The sequence below is a fragment of the Mesoplodon mirus genome (genome assembly GCF_964341445.2).
Source record: "Mesoplodon mirus genome assembly, chromosome: 10".
NCBI lineage: Eukaryota > Metazoa > Chordata > Mammalia > Artiodactyla > Ziphiidae > Mesoplodon > Mesoplodon mirus.
In genome coordinates, this window is record NC_138986.1 from 748,255 (window position 1) to 769,715 (window position 21,461).

The 21,461-nt window shown below is 38.4% G+C and overlaps 1 protein-coding gene across 1 annotated transcript; it reads left to right on the forward strand.

Annotated features, from left to right (window-relative positions):
* Positions 1–7,952: 7,952 nt before the first annotated feature.
* LOC309810916 (uncharacterized protein) lies at positions 7,953–11,271 on the forward strand (the record flags this gene model as incomplete). The annotated part of the gene is made up of 3 exons (XM_082633237.1): positions 7,953–8,161; positions 9,663–9,762; positions 10,182–11,271. The coding sequence occupies 3 exons, from the start codon at positions 7,953–7,955 to the stop codon at positions 10,674–10,676; spliced, it is 804 nt and encodes a 267-aa protein (XP_082489363.1). The 3' UTR covers positions 10,677–11,271.
* Positions 11,272–21,461: the final 10,190 nt, after the last annotated feature.

Here is a 21,461-nt window from a genome sequence, read left to right on the forward strand (position 1 = left end):
CTTAGGTAGGTTCATTCCTAGGTATTTTATTCTTTTTGTTGCAATGGTAAATGGGAGTGTTTCATTAATTTCTCTTTCAGATTTTTCATCATTAGTGTATAGGAATGCAAGAGATTTCTGTGAATTAATTTTGTATGCTGCTACTTTACCAAATTCATTGATTAGCTCTAGTAGTTTTCTGGTAGCATGTTTAGGATTCTCTATGTATAGTATCATGTCATCTGCAAACAGTGACAGTTTTACTTCTTCTTTTCCGATTTGGATTCCTTTTATTTCTTTTTCTTCTCTGATTGCTGTGGCTAAAACTTCCAAAACTATGTTGAATAATAGTGGTGAGAGTGGTCAACCTTGTCTTGCTCCTGATGTTAGTGGAAATCATTTCAGTGTTTCACCATTGAGAATGATGTTGGTTGTGGGTTTATCATATATGGCCTTTATTATGTTGAGGTAAGTTCACTCTATGTTAATTGCATTTTTATTTGAGTCTGTTCTTCCTTGTTCACCTTGTAATTTATCCTACTTTCTGAGGGAGACTCATGTAGACCGCAAGCAATCAACTGAATTGCAGGCTAGATACAGTCATTTTCAGTAACACATAGGTATGAAGTTCACTCCAAGACACTCTTTCTGAGGAAAGAAATTTACTTGAGCAAATACTCCAATAAATTGAGGGTTGGGAAAAAAGGGAAGCCTTGAGATCCAGAGCATAATTAATCCAACCCAAGATGTAATGAAGGGAATCCCCAGACTTCAGCTGTGCATCAGGTTTAGAAAACACTAGGTCCAGATTCCTGCATGTGGATGGAGGGTTCTGGGGAAATCTCCAGGTAGAAAGGGGCTCCAGGCAGTAAACACTGATATTGAAAAATAGAACATCTTCAAGATATGATGAAATTTTTTTAATTAATAAAAAATAAAAAGAAAATTAGAGAATTTAAGAAAATGAAACAAAGCATTTATGGTCCTGGTATGAAAGAAATTAAAATGAGTTTAAGCATCATGACTGTTAGCAATTTAGGTAATGTGAGAGTGTGTATTTGATTAAGCTTGATTCTAGGAATATTTTGCTTCTGATGCCTAAATAGTTGTCCTGTGGGGTCTTGGAGAAGGAGTGTTACTTGCCTGAATGATTAATGATATTTACACAAGTATCACAAGGTAAGTGCTGGTTATGGTTTTGAATTTTTCCTTATCGTCCATAGACTAAGGATAGAAAAGTTGGTTATAGTTATAGAAACCACATAACTGTTGACACCTTGACCATTTAAAATTTGGTTAAGAGATGTGAGAGGTGAAAGTGGGAGGCTTGGTTGTGAGGGTGGGGTGGCCCGTATCCTCGCTGTACACAGGTGTACACGCTGTGGACCACACAAAATGAATCACAGTATAATTGTGAAGCCCTGGGACTGAGAGGTCTGCAGAGAGTTCTGTGTTCTAACTGAGGTACATTCTGTTCTTTTGCAGTAGAGAGCCAGGAGGCACAGTTGGTTATAAACACGGAATCAGCCTTGCTGTTGAGAGACGCTGTCTTTGGGGTGGGCTTGTGAGTGGGGAGAGCTGAGATGAACAGGTATTGATTTTGAGCACAAAGTCTGAACCGCATACATCATCACCATGAACATCCCATTAATGTGATGATGTTTTTGTGCTAAAGGGATGCTGGCGAATGTTTAACATGATTCTGAGAGCAAGAAAGAAGTTCAGTATTTGGGGCACTTTGACTAATATGAAACACTGACAGAAAGAACTGACTACAATACTTTTATTTTGAATTATTACTTCCTGTCAATATGAAGTGGAATATTATTGTTGGGTCAGTTGCTGTCCTTGGTCCAGTTAACTGTGGACAAATGACATGGCAGTTCTGGGTATTACCCCGTGGGTAGGGGCAAGCTCCAATGCTAGAAATTATATAGTGTAAAGAGTAGTTTTGTACTTTTTAATTTGTGTATGAGATTATATCACAGAAATGTTATTCACTATGTGTATTGCAGAAGAAAACAGATTGAGAACTATTGTTGTATATATTTAGGATTTATTCAATATGGGGACAATGTATGTGAATAAACCAGTGAAAAGAGAGGCCTTAATTGAAATTGCAAGGTCTTAGAAGGAAGCTAAGAATACCTGGGCTTGGGAAAAAAGGAGGAGGAATAGGAAGAGAACAATTTGTAAGGAAAATCTCTCCTTTTGGTTTTAGGAATGATTTAAAGGATCAGAGTTTCAGCTTGTAGAAGACAGGAGAGCTGTCCTTAAGTCTGTAGAGTTATCATATAGGAAGAGTCCACTTGTTTCTTGGCTTCCATGTTGCTGAACTAGGTCCCAGGGTTGGAAGTTTCTGAAAGATTTATTTTTAGCTCAGTGTAACAAAGAGCTTCCAAACTACCAAGGAAATTGATCATTTCCACTAATTAAAGTGGCTTAAAAAGAGTGCATTCTGTTCAAAAGAACTTTCCTCCTACTTTAGGCAGACAGGAATCACAGGTTACAGTGGCCGTGGGTGGGGTGAGTGGTTCCACCAGTAACTCACAAGTTGCTTTACAACCCCATGACCATAGGAGTCCTGTCCCTCAACTGTTCAATTTCTAATATCTTATTATGAAAAAGTTTAAGCATATATTCAGTACATAATAGATCTCCATGTACCCATCACCTAACTTCAACAGTTATCAACTCAATTCTTGTTTCAGCTCCCCACCCCCAACACATGCTCTATTTATTTTTAGGAAATCTCTGGTATGGTATACTCTTAGCTGTAAATATTTCAGTATATAGTAATATCCTCAAAAGATAAGGACTCTTGGCCATATATATTGAACCATACTTTATTGAGGTGTAATTTACACACCCCTGGCCATAGTCTTGATACGTAAGACAAATCCCTCCATTTCTTGCCATGTTTCTCTTCTACCACCTTAGTCCAACCACTGTTATCTCTCTCCTGGACCACTTTCGCATGACCACCTCTTGTCCACCCAGCAACCAGACCATCTTTCTGAAACATCAATCAGACTGTGTCATTCTTCTCCTACTCCCTGTGGTGCCCATCCGGCTGCCTAGAATAAGATAAGAGCTTCCCACTGTGGCCTCTCAGACCTGCCCGGGCCCCGCCTCCACCCACTCTCCTCCTGGTCCAGTAAGCTCCACCCGTGTAGGCGTAGTTTAACATTTCCCAATCATTTCTGTTTCACACCAAGCCGTCTACTTTAGGACTTCTGCCCTTGCTCTTCTTCCCGACTAGAATGATTTTCCAGAAATTTTCTCATGAACGGCTTCCTGTCTTTCAGATCTCAGTTCCTTAATCATGTCTTCAGAGAGACCTCTGACCACCTGATCTGAACAGTCTTCTCTCTTGTTCTCTGTCCTATCGCCCCGTTTCAGTCTCCATAGCACACAGTTCTCTAAAAGTAGCCTGTCTGTGCACGTGTCCACCCTCTTACTGGCTTCTTCTCTGCACAGAATACGAGCCACATGAGAAGGGGGTTGCATGCCTGTCTTGTTTAATATCAGGGAGAAAGGTGTTAGGGCAGCCGGATTGTTTCCCTCTAGGTTACTGGGAACACACAGGGGCCACTCAGGAGAAAGAAGGCAGGTAAGCTGGACTGTCTCTGTCACCAAGGCAATAACCCATCTCCTGGTACATAGACTCATGGTATTTGCTGGGAAGAGAGTCTTAATCTATGTGATGCTTTTAGCAGGATGTCTCTGGGTTAGGATTGCATGTGGTAAGTAAATCTATAATCTATGGATCTGTGAGCCATGGCTCCCTCAGAAACGTCTACAAGCTGCAAAAGTACCTGAGGTATGAAATGGAGATATTCCATAGCCTGAAGGTTCCCCGCTGTGTGAACTGACCCTGTGGTTGGCCCAGAGGCCCGGGAGGGGAGGAGGCTCAGAACTTGAGTCTGCTTTTTCATGCCTCTTGATGGCTTCATCCTTGAAATTGCTAGTGAAACCTGATCCAGGGTAAGATCTCTGATCCCTGTGAGTCCAGTTTGGATATCTGATCAATTTGTTGGCTCCACTGTCTGATGACCAGAGTCTACAGCACTGCTTGGCTTGAAGAGCAAAACAAATCCTTGCTTGCGTATGAGTACAATCAAATATCTTGGGGATGGTCGACTGGAATGAACAGAGCCATCTTTTTTGTAGCAGTTTTCTTCATTTTAAAGCAATCCATGTTACATGTTTTATTAGTTCCATACTTTAAATGGGATACTCAGATATAAAGAAATATATCCAGATTAATAGTGACAGTGGCTAGAATCAAGGTTCATAAAAATAACTGACGTACTTTGGAAAATGCTCCCTTGCAAGCATGTGATGACTATGTGTGGGTGTCACGGTGACCGTGTGGGACTAATGAGGACTACGCAGGGCCTGGCTGTGCTGACGTCCCACAGAACACACGGTAGGTGCGGTCCTGCTGTAAGGCTTATCATTATATTTTTAAAAGCTGCTCCACAAGGGAATCTTAAAAGAAAAAAGTCCTCAAGCTAGAAACCACAGAAGCTTTCGCTCTCATTTGAACTATCAGCACAGAACTTCATTTTTGCTCTTTTGAGTCTGTTTTTGTTACTGGCACAGAAGGATACTTTAATATTTTCCAGAGATGAAGACTTGCAGGCACACTGGCAGCTTCTGGATTTGCTTCTGTAAAGTGATCCCTCAGTCTTGTGTGTGGTTGTTGGTCCTGATTCCTTAAGATGGAAGTATTTGGGAAAGGTATTGGGTTAAATGGAGGCAAAAATCTGAAATAATGTTGCTATTTTCTGCTGGAAGCAACTCTTCCAACGTGGATGTATTGGGAATGAAAACTAAACAATAATTGCTTTTATTTATCATTAACAATTCATACAAATCTGTATAGAAAACTGCATTCTCTGAACTTCATCTTTGGCCTTCCTCATTGCCCTTCCCTAACTTGCCAAGTTTTGTATTATCCTGACTTCAAAAAAGATGGAAATTTCCCAAGTATGGGTGGTCTTGTTTCAGGCAGATAGCACATTGTTAAATTATTACACCACATTTTAACCAGAGCACAGTTGTTTTAAGCTATATTAAGTACATCTGGGTAACAGTTAGTAAGTTTCATTTCCAAGGATAAGGTGAACTACTGGAACATATCTTATTGCTTTTCAATTTTGCCTTTGCTTTCCATGATTTTTGTCAGATTATAAAAGAAAGAAAGAAAAAAGAACTTCTGATGGATGAGTCTGTTTTTTCCCCTGTTGCTGAATTTAAGAATTTGATATAGTTCATGGTCTCCTTTATAAATATAAATAATTCATGAGGTCTCCTCTCATGCCTTTTAATTGTCAAACCCAAGAAAATCAGATAATAGATCTTTGAGCTTTAAAGAAAATTATGAAAAGGGAATATGGGCACTAAGTAGTGCTACCTTATGCCTGGCATGTCAGGAGACCTATGCTCAGACTTTGGTTCTGAACAGAGTTTATTTGCTGCTCCTCAAGTTCTCTGTGGTTGATGGCAATGTATTAACTCACAATCCTTCCAGGTATGGGAATTACATTTATAGCCTAAAGAAAATAAGTGACTTATTGAAAATTATGGAGCTAGTTCATAGCAGAGCATGTGTTATAAGAGGTCTCCAGAATCCTAGGTGGGTGTTTTCCCACTATACTATGGTAGCCTTTCAGTACAATTTAGAATTTTACTTGTGAATGGTTAGCTATCTTAAGTTTTAGATAAGTCATCTTATAAAATTATACTTTAAATAGTTCACAGAATTAAAAAGATATTCATAGATACCTTTTACATTAAAATATTCTTATAGATGAGTAGAAAATACAAATGATTTCAAGTTTTACCTGGATGAGAAATTTGTATATCCAGGCATTAGAGTATATGAAGTTACCAAGGAGGGAATTTAAGATAAGAGCTAAAGGTGACCAAGAAAAAAGAAAGAAGACTCAAATTACTGAAATCAGAAATGGAAGTGGAGACATCACTGACTATCTTACAAGTGAGCTACTGTATGACAGTAATGTATGTAGCTTGGGTGAAATGGAAACAGTCCTAGAAAGATACAAATTAGTGAAATTGACTCAAGAATAAATAGAAAATTCTAGTAGATTTCTAACAAGAGACTAAATCGTAATAATAATTTAAAAACTTCCCACAAATAAAATCCAGGACAAGATGGCTTCATTGGTAACTCCTACCAAACAAGAAGAATTAATACCACTTCTTCACAAAATCTTCCAAGAAATTAGAGGGAACACATCACAACTCATTCAGTGAGGTCAGTATTACTCTGATTAAAAAAAAATCAAAAGAACTGAAAATTAAGACCAATATCTGTTATGAATATAGACACAAAAATACTCAACAAATTACTAGCAAATCAAATCCAGCAAAAATATAAAAAAGATTATACACCATTACCAAGTGAGATTTATCCCAGGAATGCAAGGTTGGCTTAACAAAAAAGTAAATTAATGTAATAAGTTAAATCAATAAATAAAATAAAACATATGATCATCTCAATAGGCACAGAAAAATCATTTGACAAAATTTAACACCCGTTTATGAATATTCAAACAATGACAACAATAGAAGAACTTCTTCAAAATGATAAAGTCTATCTATGAAAAACTCACAACTAACATCATTGTTAATTTTGAAAGACTGGATACTTTCCCCCAAAGATGAGGAAAAATACAAGGATGTCCACTCCTACCACTTCTATTTGTGGTTGTCCTGGAGGTTCTAGTTGGGGCACTTAGGCAGGAAACACACATACACACTTACATCTTGAGAATCATTACCAGCTGGTGATCCATTACCAGTTACTTATGGGATTGTCATCCCTCTCAAGTGTCTTGGGATAAAAATAAATGACAGTCATTGTAATAGATGAGACCCAAGGTCTCTTCTGCCCATGTGGCTCTATGAACACAGAGCTCCGTTCCTTTGGGGTGCCCAGAAGTGGAATCTCAGTGACATGCCATTTTGCCTCTGACTTTTCTGACTTTGAACACGGGATGTACGATCTGTTGAAACAGGAGTCTGAGACCTTACTGCATGGCTGCTGTCTTTAGGAAACCCTTAGACTCCACTTGGGCAGAACTCTCTTAGGACCTTTCTCAGGATATAGGAGGATTCGCCACTAATTCCTATTTAGTCACAGTTGTCACTCCCATAGAAACACATTTTCAGTCATTCCCAGTCACTCCTGGGCATGGGATATAAAACCCGTTGTGTATCTACTACTTGTTCCTCTAACCTCATGTCCTACTGTCCTCCAAAACTCTTTGCCCAACCTGCTAAATTCCACGCCCTTTCCATAGACTGTGTTCTCTCACACAGCTGTGCCTTCCCTTGTGCTAGCTCTTCTTTCTGGAAAAGTTCTCTCCACTTGTCCCCTCCCTAATTCTTATTTGTCCTTCGAGGCCCTACCTACCCTACCCAGGGTGCTCTCCCCTGGGGCTTTGTCTTCTTCTGCGTGAGGATTACCTCCCAGATCCTTTACAAACCTGTTAACTTACTTTTCTGTTTCCGTTCTACACTTTCATCTCCTACAAACTCTGCATCTCCAGAGTCTAGCATATTATTTAGCATAAACCACAGATGCTCAAAAGTATGTGCTGAATTGATATCGATAGTTAGATGGCCTCATGGTGACACAGATCCAGTGATAACTCCCCTTCAAGGTGTACCTTCATCCTAGGCATCTATTTTTTCTGAAGTTACCTTGTCCTGGGGACCTGGTTGAGACATTGTCAGAAGTAGGAGCCTAAGCTTCTTATTTTAGTTAAGCTGTGAAAAGAACCTACTCTACCTGTTGACCTTGACAGATACACCTTTATCACATCAAAAATTGAAAACACTTGAAGCTCTGAGTTTTATATGGCTAAAGTTAACAAAATTTCAAAAATAATTGAATATAATTACTGTGCAAGTTTGGGTGTTCTGCTGAAGGATTGGCAATGGAGTTAAATCCTTCCTTAAAGAAAATAAGAATAAAAATAGGAAAATACACCAGGCTTGGTGACAAGCACTGCTTCCACCCGCTGCTCACTTCCAGACTGAAGTCTCCTGCAGGCACCTGCATCGAATCCGTGAACCTGGGTCAGGGCTACACGTCTGTGCAGGGCGCTAGGAAACCGCCTCCTGGCCTCTGCCTGGAGATCAAGAGGTGGCCGATTCCTTAACATGGGGAGGGTCTTCAGAAGGTGCTCAGTGGTGAGCAAACATGACAAATATCATTTATGGAAGACAGACGAGTCTTTGCTAAGTGAGTGGGTGTGCGTGTGATGCCACGATAGTGGGATTACACAGAGGAGGCTGAACAGTTTCCTTTGTGCTTCTCTTACAGCTTGGTAGTGATGTGGGGACGTTATTCTGTTTATATCTGTTAGAAGGGAGAATGTTTGAAGATGCTTGTTGTAAAATCAAGGATTTTTAAATGTAGGTGTTAATATGTACTTGTTTCCCCACTAAGAGTTAATATTGCAGTAGTCTTTGTTGGTCCAAGGAGGGACACAGCAAGGATGAGCTTCAGCAGGAAAACATACAAAGGCTGAAGGTCATTGTTAATTGCAGAAAACATCATTGCTTCCTCACTCTTTCACATAAATATGTAAATATGAGCGTGTGAAAACTGACCTAAGGAAACTGGCAGCAATCACTTTTATTAAAATATTAAAGTCAAGAGAATATAATTTTATGTATCAAATGTAACACATTCAAACATTCATACATTCATTCAGTCAGAATTATTTAGTGCCATGAAAAACAGTAACAGACAGGCTGGCGAGATCCTTGTTTTCATGAGACTTAATCTAGTGAAGAACACAGACAGTAAATGTGAAAAAACCAAAATAATGCTGGGCAGTGTTAGGGTCTCTGACAAAAGCAGTGGGATTTGGTGTGGAGGGGCTCTCACGAGTGGGGACTATGAAATCAAAGCACAAATAAACTCTCTAAAATGCAAAAGATGTTGCTGTTATTTCAGAAATCGTGTGTGTGTGTGTGTGTGTGTGTGTGTGTGTGTGTGTTATGTTTTAGGTAGCTTTGTAACACTTCCCAGAAAAATAATTCTCTAATCATAGACTTTAGACCTGTGTCTCAGGACAACGTTAAAATTCAACCTTTTGGTAAGCGATGTATTATTTTTATCTGATCCACAGAATAGAGAGGTAGAAGGCATTGTAAGCGGGGTAGGGGGGAGGCGTGGCCGCTGGACCTCTGACCCCCTTCAGGACAGAGCTGTTCTTTACCAGCAGCGAACACCAGGTTCACACACCCTGGAACCAAGTCCCTAAGGCGAGAGCCCAAAACCTGTGTTGGGTTTTTACACAGTTGAGGCCATTTCCTCCCCCTGTAAAAGCCAAATGGGTACATGTGTTGTGAGGCAGACGTGGGGTCCGACGTGTGTGCGTAACTCACAGAGAATGGACGCGTCTGTGCATTAGGGTCCAGAGAACCAGAACTTTGTGACAGGAGGGCTGTGACTTTGTGACTTGAGGCCGTGGAGGCGAGGTCCCCCCTGCAGCTTGGGGACCGTCGGTGTGCTGGGCCCCGCGTCTCCAGTGACATATCTGTAGCTGTTTGTACTTGCAGCTTTTGAGCCCTGGCCACGGAAGATGGTTCCCATTATATTTAATGGCTGTTGATCTAATATCTGGCAAGTACAGAGCTCTGTTCCTGACGGTCTGGCGGGGCCTCGCCTCTGCGCTCCCCACCGCTGCGGCCTCCAGCCCCAAGCAGCTGCGGTCACATTGCAAGAATGTGACAGTTGGACTGTAGTTTCAGTCCTGCTCAGTTTCTTTGTAAATGATTTATAAGCCCAACTTGAAAAAAATCTATCTTTAAATAAGTTGCAGCATTGGAGTTATGTTCAACACATAGGATTCCTATTACACATAATTCTATTATTACTAGTTATGGCACAGTCCTAACAAAGTCTGTGAATTATAAAAATATGGCAAAAATTTTTTTGCATTTAAGGATAAATGGTGTTCAAGAGAACAGAATACCAAAGGAAAAGGTACAATAACAAAAAGTTTCCACATATAAAGCCCACACTTTACTGCAAGTGTGCTGGTGGTAATCTCCCTGAATTTTTAAGATGGTGGCCCATTTAAACGGGCTTTGTCCAAAGCTCACTGCTTTCATTTACTTACTGAAGGACAAGCCAGAGTTGAATTAAAAAGTGGATCATAGCCGCAGTCACCGAGCCGCCGCCGAAGACTCAGCAGCCTCCCCCTCGAGCCCCCTCGCTTTCCGACGCTCCGTCACCCCCGCCCGCCTTCTCCAGCCGCCGCCTTCCGCAGACCGTTTCCACCGAGGAAAAGGAATCGTATCGTATATCTGCTATCCAGAACCTCCACTCTTTCGACCCCTTTGCTGATGCAAGTAAGGGTGATGATCTGCTTCCTGCTGGCACTGAGGATTATATCCATATAAGAATCCAACAGAGAAACGGCAGGAAGACCCTCACTACTGTCCAAGGGATCGCTGATGATTGCGATAAAAAGAAACTAGTGAAGGCGTTTAAGAAGAAATTTGCCTGCAATGGTACTGTAATTGAGCATCCAGAATATGGAGAAGTAATTCAGCTACAGGGTGACCAACGCAAGAACATATGCCAGTTCCTCGTAGAGACTGGACTGGCTAAGGACGATCACCTGAAGGTTCATGGGTTTTAAGTGCTTCTGGCACACTGAAGCTGAAGTGAGGATTTCCTTGCAATGAGTAGAATTTTCCTTTTGTCCCTTGTCACAAGTTTAAAAACCTCACAGCTTGTGTAATGTAACCATTTGGGGTCTGCTTTTAACTTGGACTAGTGTGACTCCTTCATGCAATAAACTGAAAAGAGCCTTGCTGTCTAGTCTTGAAGTCCTTCATTTAAACAGAGGTCAAGCAGTAGGCACCTGGCAGTGTCCAGCCTGAAACAAAGCAATAACAGTGATGTTTCAGCCAAGTCCAGAGCCCTAAGATCACAGACGGCTATGTCTGGCCAGAAGCTCCTCAGCAATCCCTCTACAGACTTCCCTGCCCTAAGAGAATGTCGCCACCTGAACAGCCCTGGGTGAAGCTGAGAGTGGAGGATGGGGTGAGGCAGCGACGGCAGCTGTACTGCTAGAGGGAGTCTTTGATCATCAGGGGAAAGATCCCCTGGTGTCTCCAACGTGACCAGGTGGGCAGAGCTTAGAGCAGCCACCTTCATTCTATTGAGGTGATAGGACATCTGGCTTGCCACCAAGGTCTTTTTGACCAGACATATCCTAGCTGATTGATGTCCAAACTAGAAGGTGAGGCCAACCTTCTATCAGAGTTAAACTTTTGACAAGGGAACAAATTTCAAACCGATGTATCAGTCATGTAGCTGTAGAGCTTGCAACTTACTAGCAACAGCTGCCCAATGCCATGTGAAGTAACAAACTGGTTTTTGGTTTTTTGGGTTTTTTTCTTCCCCTTCAGTTTTAATGTTATGTAATGTATTTAAACCCTTATTTAAATAAAACTTGTTTTCAGAAAGAAAAAAAAAAGTGGATCATTGCTCTGATATAATGAGTGTGGTTTGTCCATGATTAATAAAAGCCTCTATTCTTAGTATAACTTGTAGAATATGAAGTCATTTTATGGGACATTTAAGATACAGATACACAAAAATATGTTGGTGGAATATTTTTTTTTTACTTCAGAGATGATATTATTTCTAAATACGTGTCCACTTTTAAAGGAACAGTATATATTATTTTGGAAAATAGAAAATATACGTGAACAAAACAAAGCGAACAAACAAAAGGGAAAAACAAAAGCTCTTAGTTATTAGGTGCTCACACTCGGAAGTAAGCGCTGTTGACATGTTAATGTTAAAACTTTGAGATTTTTTCCTGAATATGTGTGTATATAACACATGCACATGCATATGTACATAGGAATATGAGATCCTATTGCAGATACCGGCTTTTAGTCTAATTTTTCAAGTAATCAGCATTGATGTTTGCATCTAGTTCTCATACATGGGTGCCCCATGGTTCACGTAGTCAATCTTCTGGTGCTGCATTCAGACTGCTTCTCATTGTTTTGCTGGGATATACAATGCTATCATGAACACCTAGTAGATGCATTTTTATACTTGTGTGATTATTTCCCTACAATAATTTTCAGAAGTGTAATTGCAGAGTCAGTTCCCTCACTTTTTTTTTTTTTTTTTTTTTTTTTGCGGTACGTGGGCCTCTCACTGTTGAGGCCTCTCCCGTTGTGGAGCACAGGCTCCAGATGCGCAGCCTCAGAGGCCATGGCTCACGGGCCCAGCCGCTCCGCGGCATGTGGGATCCTCCCGGACCGGAGCACGAACCCATGTCCCCTGCATCGGCAGGCGGACTCTCAACCACTGCGCCACCAGGGAAGCCCAGTTCCCTTACTTTTTTAACAGCTTTTGATAAATATTGCCAAATTTTCTCCAAAAAGGTAGGGCCAACTTATATATCTGCTAGTAGAGTGTGAAGAAACTGTCTACATCAAAAAATAAAAATTATTATTTTAAAAATATTTGTTAGCCCAGATCACAGGCCTATGCCCAAACTGTAAGTAAAGGCCTAGGAGAGAGAGTAACTTACAGTTTCCGTTCTTGTGAATGGAGTTCCTCATTTGTGTCTCTACAACTCACAAAGGGGCTTCTCCAAAGCAGAAAGAGTCTCAGTTATTAGACAGCAAGAAAGGGAACTGTGCTTAGTATCTTGGGCATGTATTTCATTTTTCTGTGAATTATTTGTTCACCCTTTAAATTATGTTTTCATTAAAATACCTTTTTTGGGGCTTCCCTGGTGGCACAGTGGTTAAGAATCCGCCTGCCGATTCAGGGGACACGGGTCCGAGCCCTGGTCCGGGAAGATACCACATGCCACGGAGCAACTAAGCCCGTGCGCCACAACTACTGAGCCTGTGCTCTAGGGCTCGTGTGCCACAACTACAGAGCCTGTGTGCCACAACTACTGAAGCCTGCACACCTAGAGCCCGTGCTCTGTAACAAGAGAAGCCACTGCAGTGAGAAGCCTGTGCACCGCAACGAAGAGTAGCCCCTGTTGGCTGCAACTAGAGAACGCCTGCGCGCAGCAACGAAGACCCAACACAGCCAAAAATTTTAAAAAATATACCTTTTTTTCTCTTTAACTATTAACTTCTTTCCATATGTGAGCAATATTTTTTCTCAATATGATATTTTAAAAAATTCCAAGATCTGTTTTTTTTTATTAGACTTAGGAGAACTGCCCCCAAGATTACATATTCATTGATATTTCCCTAATTTTGTTTCATATTTACATACTTTGTTCTTATATATTTTTAATTTTATTTAAAATATAATCCTTGTGGATTATATTTGTATGTATGGTATGAGGTAAGGCCATTACCCATTTATTTTTCTTCTAAAGGATTATCTAGGTACCCCAATTACTGATCATTTATTTCTTACTGATTTAAAATTCCAAATCCTTCATATAATGTTCTTGGGTCTGTTTCTTAACATTATTTTCCATTCCAACATAGTCCACTGATTTTGATTATGCAGCTTTATAATAACTATTCCTCAGTATCCTTTTAAAAACATTTTACTTAGTTGTTCTTTAAAAATAATTTTATTATGTAAAGTTCCAAATATATCCAAAAGTAGGGAGAATGCTGTAATGAACCCACTCTTACCATGGCCAGCTACAAGTTTATCAACACTGAACCAGTCTATTGATATTATTTATTCCAACCCCTAACCTCAAGATCATTTTGAAGCAAACCCCAGGTGTTATTTCATCTGTAAATATTTTAGTATGTATTTTCATTAGATATTTTTATTGAGGTACAATTTACATGACTTAAAATTCATCATTTTCAACTGTGCAATTCAGCTGGTTTGAGCATTTTTGTATATTGTACAACTATCACCACCCATCTGTTCCAAAACATTTTTATCATCCCCAAAAGAGGCCCCATACCTATTATAATCAGTGTCAATTCCGGCACCCCCAACCCCCTGGCAGCCACTAATCTACTTCTGGCTCTTTGGCTTTGCCTTTTCTGAATATTTCATATAAATGGAATCTTACAGTATATGTCCTTTGTGTCTGGTCCTCTTCATTTAGCATGATGTTTTCAAGATTGTATCAGTGTTTCATTCCTTTTTATGGCTGAAAAATATTCCAGTATGCATATGCCACATTTTGCTTATGTATTCATCTATTGATGGATTTTTGTGTTGTTTCTACTTTTTGACTATAACAATGCTGCTGTGAGGAGTCATATACAAGTTTTTCTCTAAACATATCTTTTCATTGCTGTTGTGTGTATATGTAGGAGTGAAACTTCTCAGTCATATAGTAATTCTATTTTTAGAAAGTTTGAAGAACTGCCAAACTTTTATACAGTGGCTGCATTATTTTAAATTCCTATAGCAATGTGAAAGCCTCCTGATTTTTCCACATCTTTGCCAACACTTATTATTTTCTATTTTCTTTTTTAATAGCTATTCTAGTGGGTGTGAATGACATCTCATAGTTTTTATTTGCATTTTCCTAGAGATTAATGATGTTGAACACCTTCTCATGTGCTGGTTGGCCATCTGTTTATCTCTGTGTCTTTTCTGGAGAAATTCCTTCCTTTGGAGATATTCTATTCCAATTCTTTGGAGAAATTTTATTTAAGTCCTTTGTCCATTTTTAAACTGGGTTATTTGACATATATTGTTTAGTTTTAATATTTCCTTATATATCCTGGATATTGGACCTTTATCAGATAGTTAACTGGCAACTATTTCCTCCCATTCTGTGGGTTGTCTTTTTACTTTCTTTATAAAATCCTTTAATACACAATAATCTTTCATGTTAATGAATTTCAATTTGTCTTTTTTTCTTTGGGTGCCTTTGGTTTAGGTGTCATATCAAAGGGTCATTTGCCAAAGCCAAAGTTATAAAAATGTACCCCTGTTTTTCTTCTAAGAGTTTTGTAGTATTAGTGCTGACATTTAGGTCTTTGATTCATTTTGAATTAATTTTTCCCTATGGTGTGAGGTAGGGGTCCAAATCCATTTTCTGGCTCAGGGATATGCAGTTATTCCATACTGTTTGTTGAAGGGATGATTCTTTTCCTCCGTTGAATGGTCTTGGAAACCTTGTCAAAAATCAATTGACCATTGATTATGAGTGTATTTTGGGGCTCTCAGTTCTATTCCATTGTTTTAAATATCTATCCCTATCCCACTACCACACTGTCTTGGTTACTGTAGCTTTGTAGTAAGTTTTGAAATTGAGAAGTGTGAGTCTTCCAACTTTGTCCTTTTTCAGGATTATTTTGGCTATTCAGGTCCCTTGCATTTCATATGAGTTTTAGGATCAGGTTGTACTTTTGTGCATAAAAAGAAAATGGAATTTTGATAAGGATTGCATTGAATCTCTAATTCAATTTTGGGGGTATTTGTATTGTAACAATATTGTTTTCCATACCATGAATACAGGATGTCTATTTATTTATTTATTTATTTACTTACTTATTTATTTATTTATGGATCGTATGGTAGTTTTATTTTTAATTGTTTGAGGAACCTCCATAGTAGCTGTACCAATTTAGAATATCACCAACAGTGCAGGAGGTTTCTCTTTTCTCCACATCTTCACCAACACTTGTTATTTGTTGTTTTTTTGATAATAGCCATTCTGAAAGGTGTGAGGTGGTATCTCATTGTTGTTTTGATTTGTATTTGCCTGAGGATTTGTGATACTAAGCATCTTTTCATGTGTCTGTTGGCCATCAGTGTGTCTTCTTTGGAAAGTGTCTATTCAGGTCCTCTGCCCATTTTTTAATTGGATTGTTTTCTCTTTTGATGTTGAGTTGTATGTGTTCTTTGTACATTTTAGATATTAACCCATTATTGGAAATATCTTTTGCAAATATCTTCTCCCATTCAGTAGGCGACTTTTTCATTTTGTTGATAGTTTCCTTTGCTGTGCAAAAGCTTTTTAGTTTGATACAGTCCCATTTGTTTATTTTTGCTTTTGTTTCCCTTGCCTGAAGAGACATATCCAAAAAAATATTGCTAAGGCTTATTTAAAAGAGAGAACTGCCTATGTTTTCTTCTGGGAGTTTTATGGTTTTAGGCCTTATATTTAAGTCTTTAATCCAGTTTGAGTTTATTTTTGTATATGGTGTGAGAAAGTAGTACAGTTTTATTCTCTTGCAATTTATTTAGATCTTATTTAATACAACAGTGTTCCATAGTTTTCACTGTAAAAGTCATGCACATCTTTTGTTAAATTAATTCTAATGAATAAGCTAATTGTTAAACTAATTAATAAAACTAGTATTTTATTCTTTTTGATGCTATTTTAAATTGAATTGTTTTCTTAATTTAATTTCAGAATGTTCACTACTAGTATATAGAAATGCAACTAATTTTTGTATATCCATCTAGTATGCTGCAACCTGGCTGACCTAGTTTATTAGCTATAATAGATTTTTTTTTTTTTTTTTTTTTTTTTTTTTTTTGCGGTATGCGGGCCTCTCACTGTTGTGGCCTCCCCCGTTGCGGAGCACAGGCTCCGGATGCGCAGGCCCAGCGGCCATGGCTCACGGGCCCAGCCGCTCCGCGGCATATGGGATCCTCCCAGACCGGGGCACGAACCCGTATCCCCTGCATCGGCAGGCGGACTCTCAACCACTGCGCCACCAGGGAGGCCCTATAATAGATATTTTTAATGGAGTTTTGAACTTTCAATATATAAGCTCATGCCATGTGCAAATAGAGATAGCTTTGTGTCTTCTTTTCCATCATAGATGGCTTTTATTTCTTTTTCTTATCTAACTGTTCTGGCTGTAACCTCCAGTACAATGTTGTATAGAAATTATGAGATTAGACATCCTTGTCATGTTCCAGATCTTAGGCAAAAGTGTTCAGTCTTTCACCATTATGTATGATGTTAGGGGTTTCCCTGGTGGCACAGTGGTTAAGAATCTGCCTGCCAGTGTAGGGGACACGGGTTCAAGCCCTGGTCAAGGAAGATCCCACATGCTGCAGAGCAACTAAGCCCGTGCACCACAATTACTGAGCCTGTGCTCTAGAGCCCGCGAGCCACAACTACTGAAGCTCGCATGTCTAGAGCCTTTGCTCTGCAACAAGAGAAGCCACTGCAATAAGAAGCCCATGGACCGCAACAAGGAGTAGCCCCCACTCGCCACAACTAGAGAAGGCCCATGTGCAGCAACAAGGACCCAATGCAGCCAAAAATAAATAAATAAATTTATTTATTTTTTAAAAAAAGTATGATGTTAGCTGTGAATTTTTCATAAATGGCCTCTATCAGGTAGAGGAAAGTCTCCTCTATTTCTAGTCTGTTGAACATTTTTATCATGAAAGGGTGTTGCATTTTTTTCAATTTTTTTCTGCATCTACTGAGATGATCATATGTTTATTCTATTGATATGATGTATTACATGAATTGATTTTTCTATGTTCTACTAACTGGGATAAATCTCACTTGATTATAATGTATAACCCTTTTTATATGTTGTTGCATTCAGTTCTCCTGTATTTTGTTGAGGATTTTTGCCTCTATATTTATAAGGGATATTGCCCTGTAATTCCCTTTCCTCGTGATGTCATTGTCTGGCTTTTGTATCAGAGAAATACTGGCCTCATAGAATGAGTTATAAAGCATTCGCTTCTCTTTTGTTTTTCTGGAAAATTTGAGAATGATTGGTATTAATTCTTCTTTATATTTTTAGCAGAATTCACCAATAACTATATGGAGTGCTCAGTGTTTTTTTGTTGGAAGTTGTAATTATCATCATTATCATCATCACTCGGTCTTCTTAGTTAATAGGTCTATTACTTCTTGAGTCAGTTTTGGTAGTTTGTGCATTTATAGGAATTGTTCCATTTCATCCAGGCTATCTGATTTGTTGGCATACAAATGTTCATGGTATTCCCTTACAGCCTTTTTCATTTCTGTAAGGTCAGCATAATGTCTCCTCTTTCATTCCTTAGTTTGTGTCTTCTCTCTCTCTTTTATACATTGCTTGCCCATAAACATAGATTTATATTTATTATTTGTAATTATTTCTTTATGTATCTGTCTTTTATATCAGATTAAACATGCAAGGAGTTACAAACAAACATACATTTATTCTTTTATATTTACCTATTTAGTCTCCTTTACTGGTGCTCTTTATTTCTTCATGTGGACTCGAGTTATTATCTCGTGTCTTTCTATTCAGCCTGAAGGGCTCCCTTTAGCATTTGTTGTAGGGTATGTCTGCTCATGACAGACCCTTTTAATTTTTATCTGCAGGTTTCTTAATTTCTCCTTTTTTTTTGGCCACACAGAGCGGCATGCAGGATCTTAGTTCCCTGACCAGGGGTTGAACCTGTGCCCCCTTGCATTGGAAGCACGGAGTTTTAACCACTGGGCTGCCAGGGAAGTCCCCGCTCCTTCATTTTAACGGGTAGTTTTTCTGGATATAGAGTAGTTGAAATGTTTTTTTTTTTTCTTTCAACACTTTCAGTATGGCACCCCACTGCCTTTTGGAATCCATGGTTTCAGACGTTAATCTCACTTGTGATAATTTGTACATGATGGATTGCTTCTGTCTTGCTGCTTTCAAGATCGTCTCTTTGTTTTTGTCTTCAGATAATTTCATTATGATGTATTTAGGTGTACATCTATAAATTTATTCTACTTGGAGTTTGTTGAGCTTCTTGAATGTATAGAATAATGGTTTTCATCAAATTTGGGAATTTTTCAGCCAATATGTTTTGAAATATTATTTCTGATTCTTTCTCTCTCTCCTTGCCTTCTGGGACTCCCGGTATGTGTAATGCTGGTACGTCTGATGGTGTTCCACAGGTTTCTGAGGCTTTTCTCCTTTTTCTTCATTCTTTTTCTTCCCAGTCCTCAGATGGGTACTCTATTGACCTAGCTCAAAGTTCACTGATTCTTCTGCCGACTGGAGTTGCTGTTGAATCCCTCTGTGAGTTTTTCATATCAGTTATTGTACTTTTTAACGTCAGAATTTCTATTTCGTTCCTCTTTATAATTTCTCACTCTTTACTGATAATTTCTATTTGGTGAGACATCATTCTCAAACTTTCCTTTAGTTTTTAGGCATAGCTTCCTTTTGCTCCTTGAACATATTTAAAGTCTTGGCCTGGACAGTTCCACGTGTGTGCTTCCTCAGAGACGGTTTCTATTGTTTGCCTCCTTTTTTGTGTATGGGTCACACTTTCTTATTTCCTTGCATGATTCATACTTTTCTTTTTTTTGTTGAAAACGGGTTATATGAACATTATAAGGTGATCCCTCTAGAAACCAGATTCTCTCCCCTTCCCAGGATAATTTTTTATTGCTGCTTACAGCAGGCATTTTTATTTGTATTTTACTGACTTTCTGGATGAGTTCTGTGAATTCTGTATGTATTATTTGTCATTTATAGCCGTTGAAGTCTCCATACATTTAACTTAGCTGTCAGCTAATGACTGGACAGAGATTTCCTTAAATGTCTGGAACCAAATTATTTCCCAGTCTTGGAACAGGAGCTGTGTGTGTGTGTGTGTGTGTGTGTGTGTGTGTGTGTGTGTGTGTGTGTGTTTGGACACACCTTCAGTACTCAGCCAAGAAGTATACAACTCTGTCTTAGCTTCACTCCTTCACTGAGCCTCAAGATCAGAACAGAGGTGAGAACTTAGGTCCTTTTTGGACCTTTCCTGAGCCTGTGCACAGCATAGGCATGCACAAGGACTTCTCAATTCCCAGGACTGTGGCAATTCCCTTCTCTAGCCTTTCCTTCCAAGGTTTTTGGTCTGTGAGTTTTTTGCCCCAAATGTTATCTGTCATCCAGGCAGCAGCAAGGAAAGCATTAGCCTGTAACAGTTTTAGACAAATGCTTTAGCACGGGCCGGTTCTGCATCAGGTAAAACAAAGACAAGCCTTTTGAGCCAGTCTTCCAGGGAGACATCAGATAGGTCAAAATAAATGATTAAAATTCTTGTAAATGAGGTCTGTTCTGCTCCATCCAGTATAGGAGATGCAGTGAATTATTTTCACGGCTACCACTGAGCAAGGGAGTTGGCAATGGGAATGGGGTGACTCAGACACCAAAAATCTTGTGGTTCTCACTGAGATTCAGCTGTTTTGTTGAGTAAATTCTCTTATGGTTCCTGTAACCCTTTGATTAATTTTCCGACTTCTGAAAAAAAGCGAATTCTGACAGTTCAAGCCAATTTTTCATTGCTTTTATGGAGGGGCAGAAGTTGGAGTTTCTTATTTTTCTGCTGCTTTCCTCTTACTCTTGTGATTTATTTCTTCAGCTGAATGTCAGAGTTATTTATTCATATTGAGGTTTTGACTTGGATTACATTCAATTCATAGATCAATTTTCAGTGAATTGAGATCTTTATAATTTTGAAGATTTCATTCAAGAACATGATATGCTTTTCTGCTTATGTGTCTCTTTGTAAGTTATTTAAAAATATATAGTTCTTTTACAAATTTTGTTATCCCTTCTTTACTTTTATTTTATTTATTTAAAATATTTATAATAAATAAGTATATAATAAATATGTATGTATATTTATATTTATTTTATAATAATGAAATAGTCCATAAAGTCTATTTTTCTATTATATTTCCTAAGAATATATTGTTGGTATGAGAAAAAGCTGTCAATTTGCAGATAATTCTTTCATTCAATATTTTTATTCACATGGCATCCTTCAGTTTTTTTTTTGAGTAAACATGCAAAGAGTGATAATTTTGACAGCTAATTTCCAAATTTATGCTCCTTATTTTAGTCTATTCCAATATTTTATTAGATAACATTCCCAAGTACTATTATATGAGTGTGGTGGTAGCAAGCATTCTTGTTTGATTCTGACATGTTTTAGATGTAGCTTTTAAAATTATAAAACAATAAATTTCTAATGATAGAGAAGTTTCAATAACCATAGATATGATATATATGAGTTTAGCAGAAATATCTGCAGAGTTCAAAAATTAAGCGTGCTTCTTATTGTTGGCTTGAATTTTCTCCTACTGTTTATAAGTAGAATCTTGTTTCACTATTATTTTTTCCCCCTTTTCTTTTTTATTGTGAAATATTGAAGACATGTATATAAAACAAATGTGTACACGTCAGTGATTTATCATTGAGCATTGTTCCAATAGGTACAGAACCTATTTCCATTTCCATATTTCCAATGGATATTGGATATTTCCATTTCCAATGGATATTTCCTATATCCATTTCTCCAAAAATATATTTGGTATTCTAGCTTTTATGATCATCACCTCCTTGGCTTTATTTTTAATTTTAAAAACATACAGACTTAAAGCATATGTATATTCTTGTTTTTGAACTTTTTATACATGATACACAGTATATTTTCCTTTGTTTTTATACTTACAAATAATGCTGTCTTGCACATTCTCACACATGTCTCTGTTGTT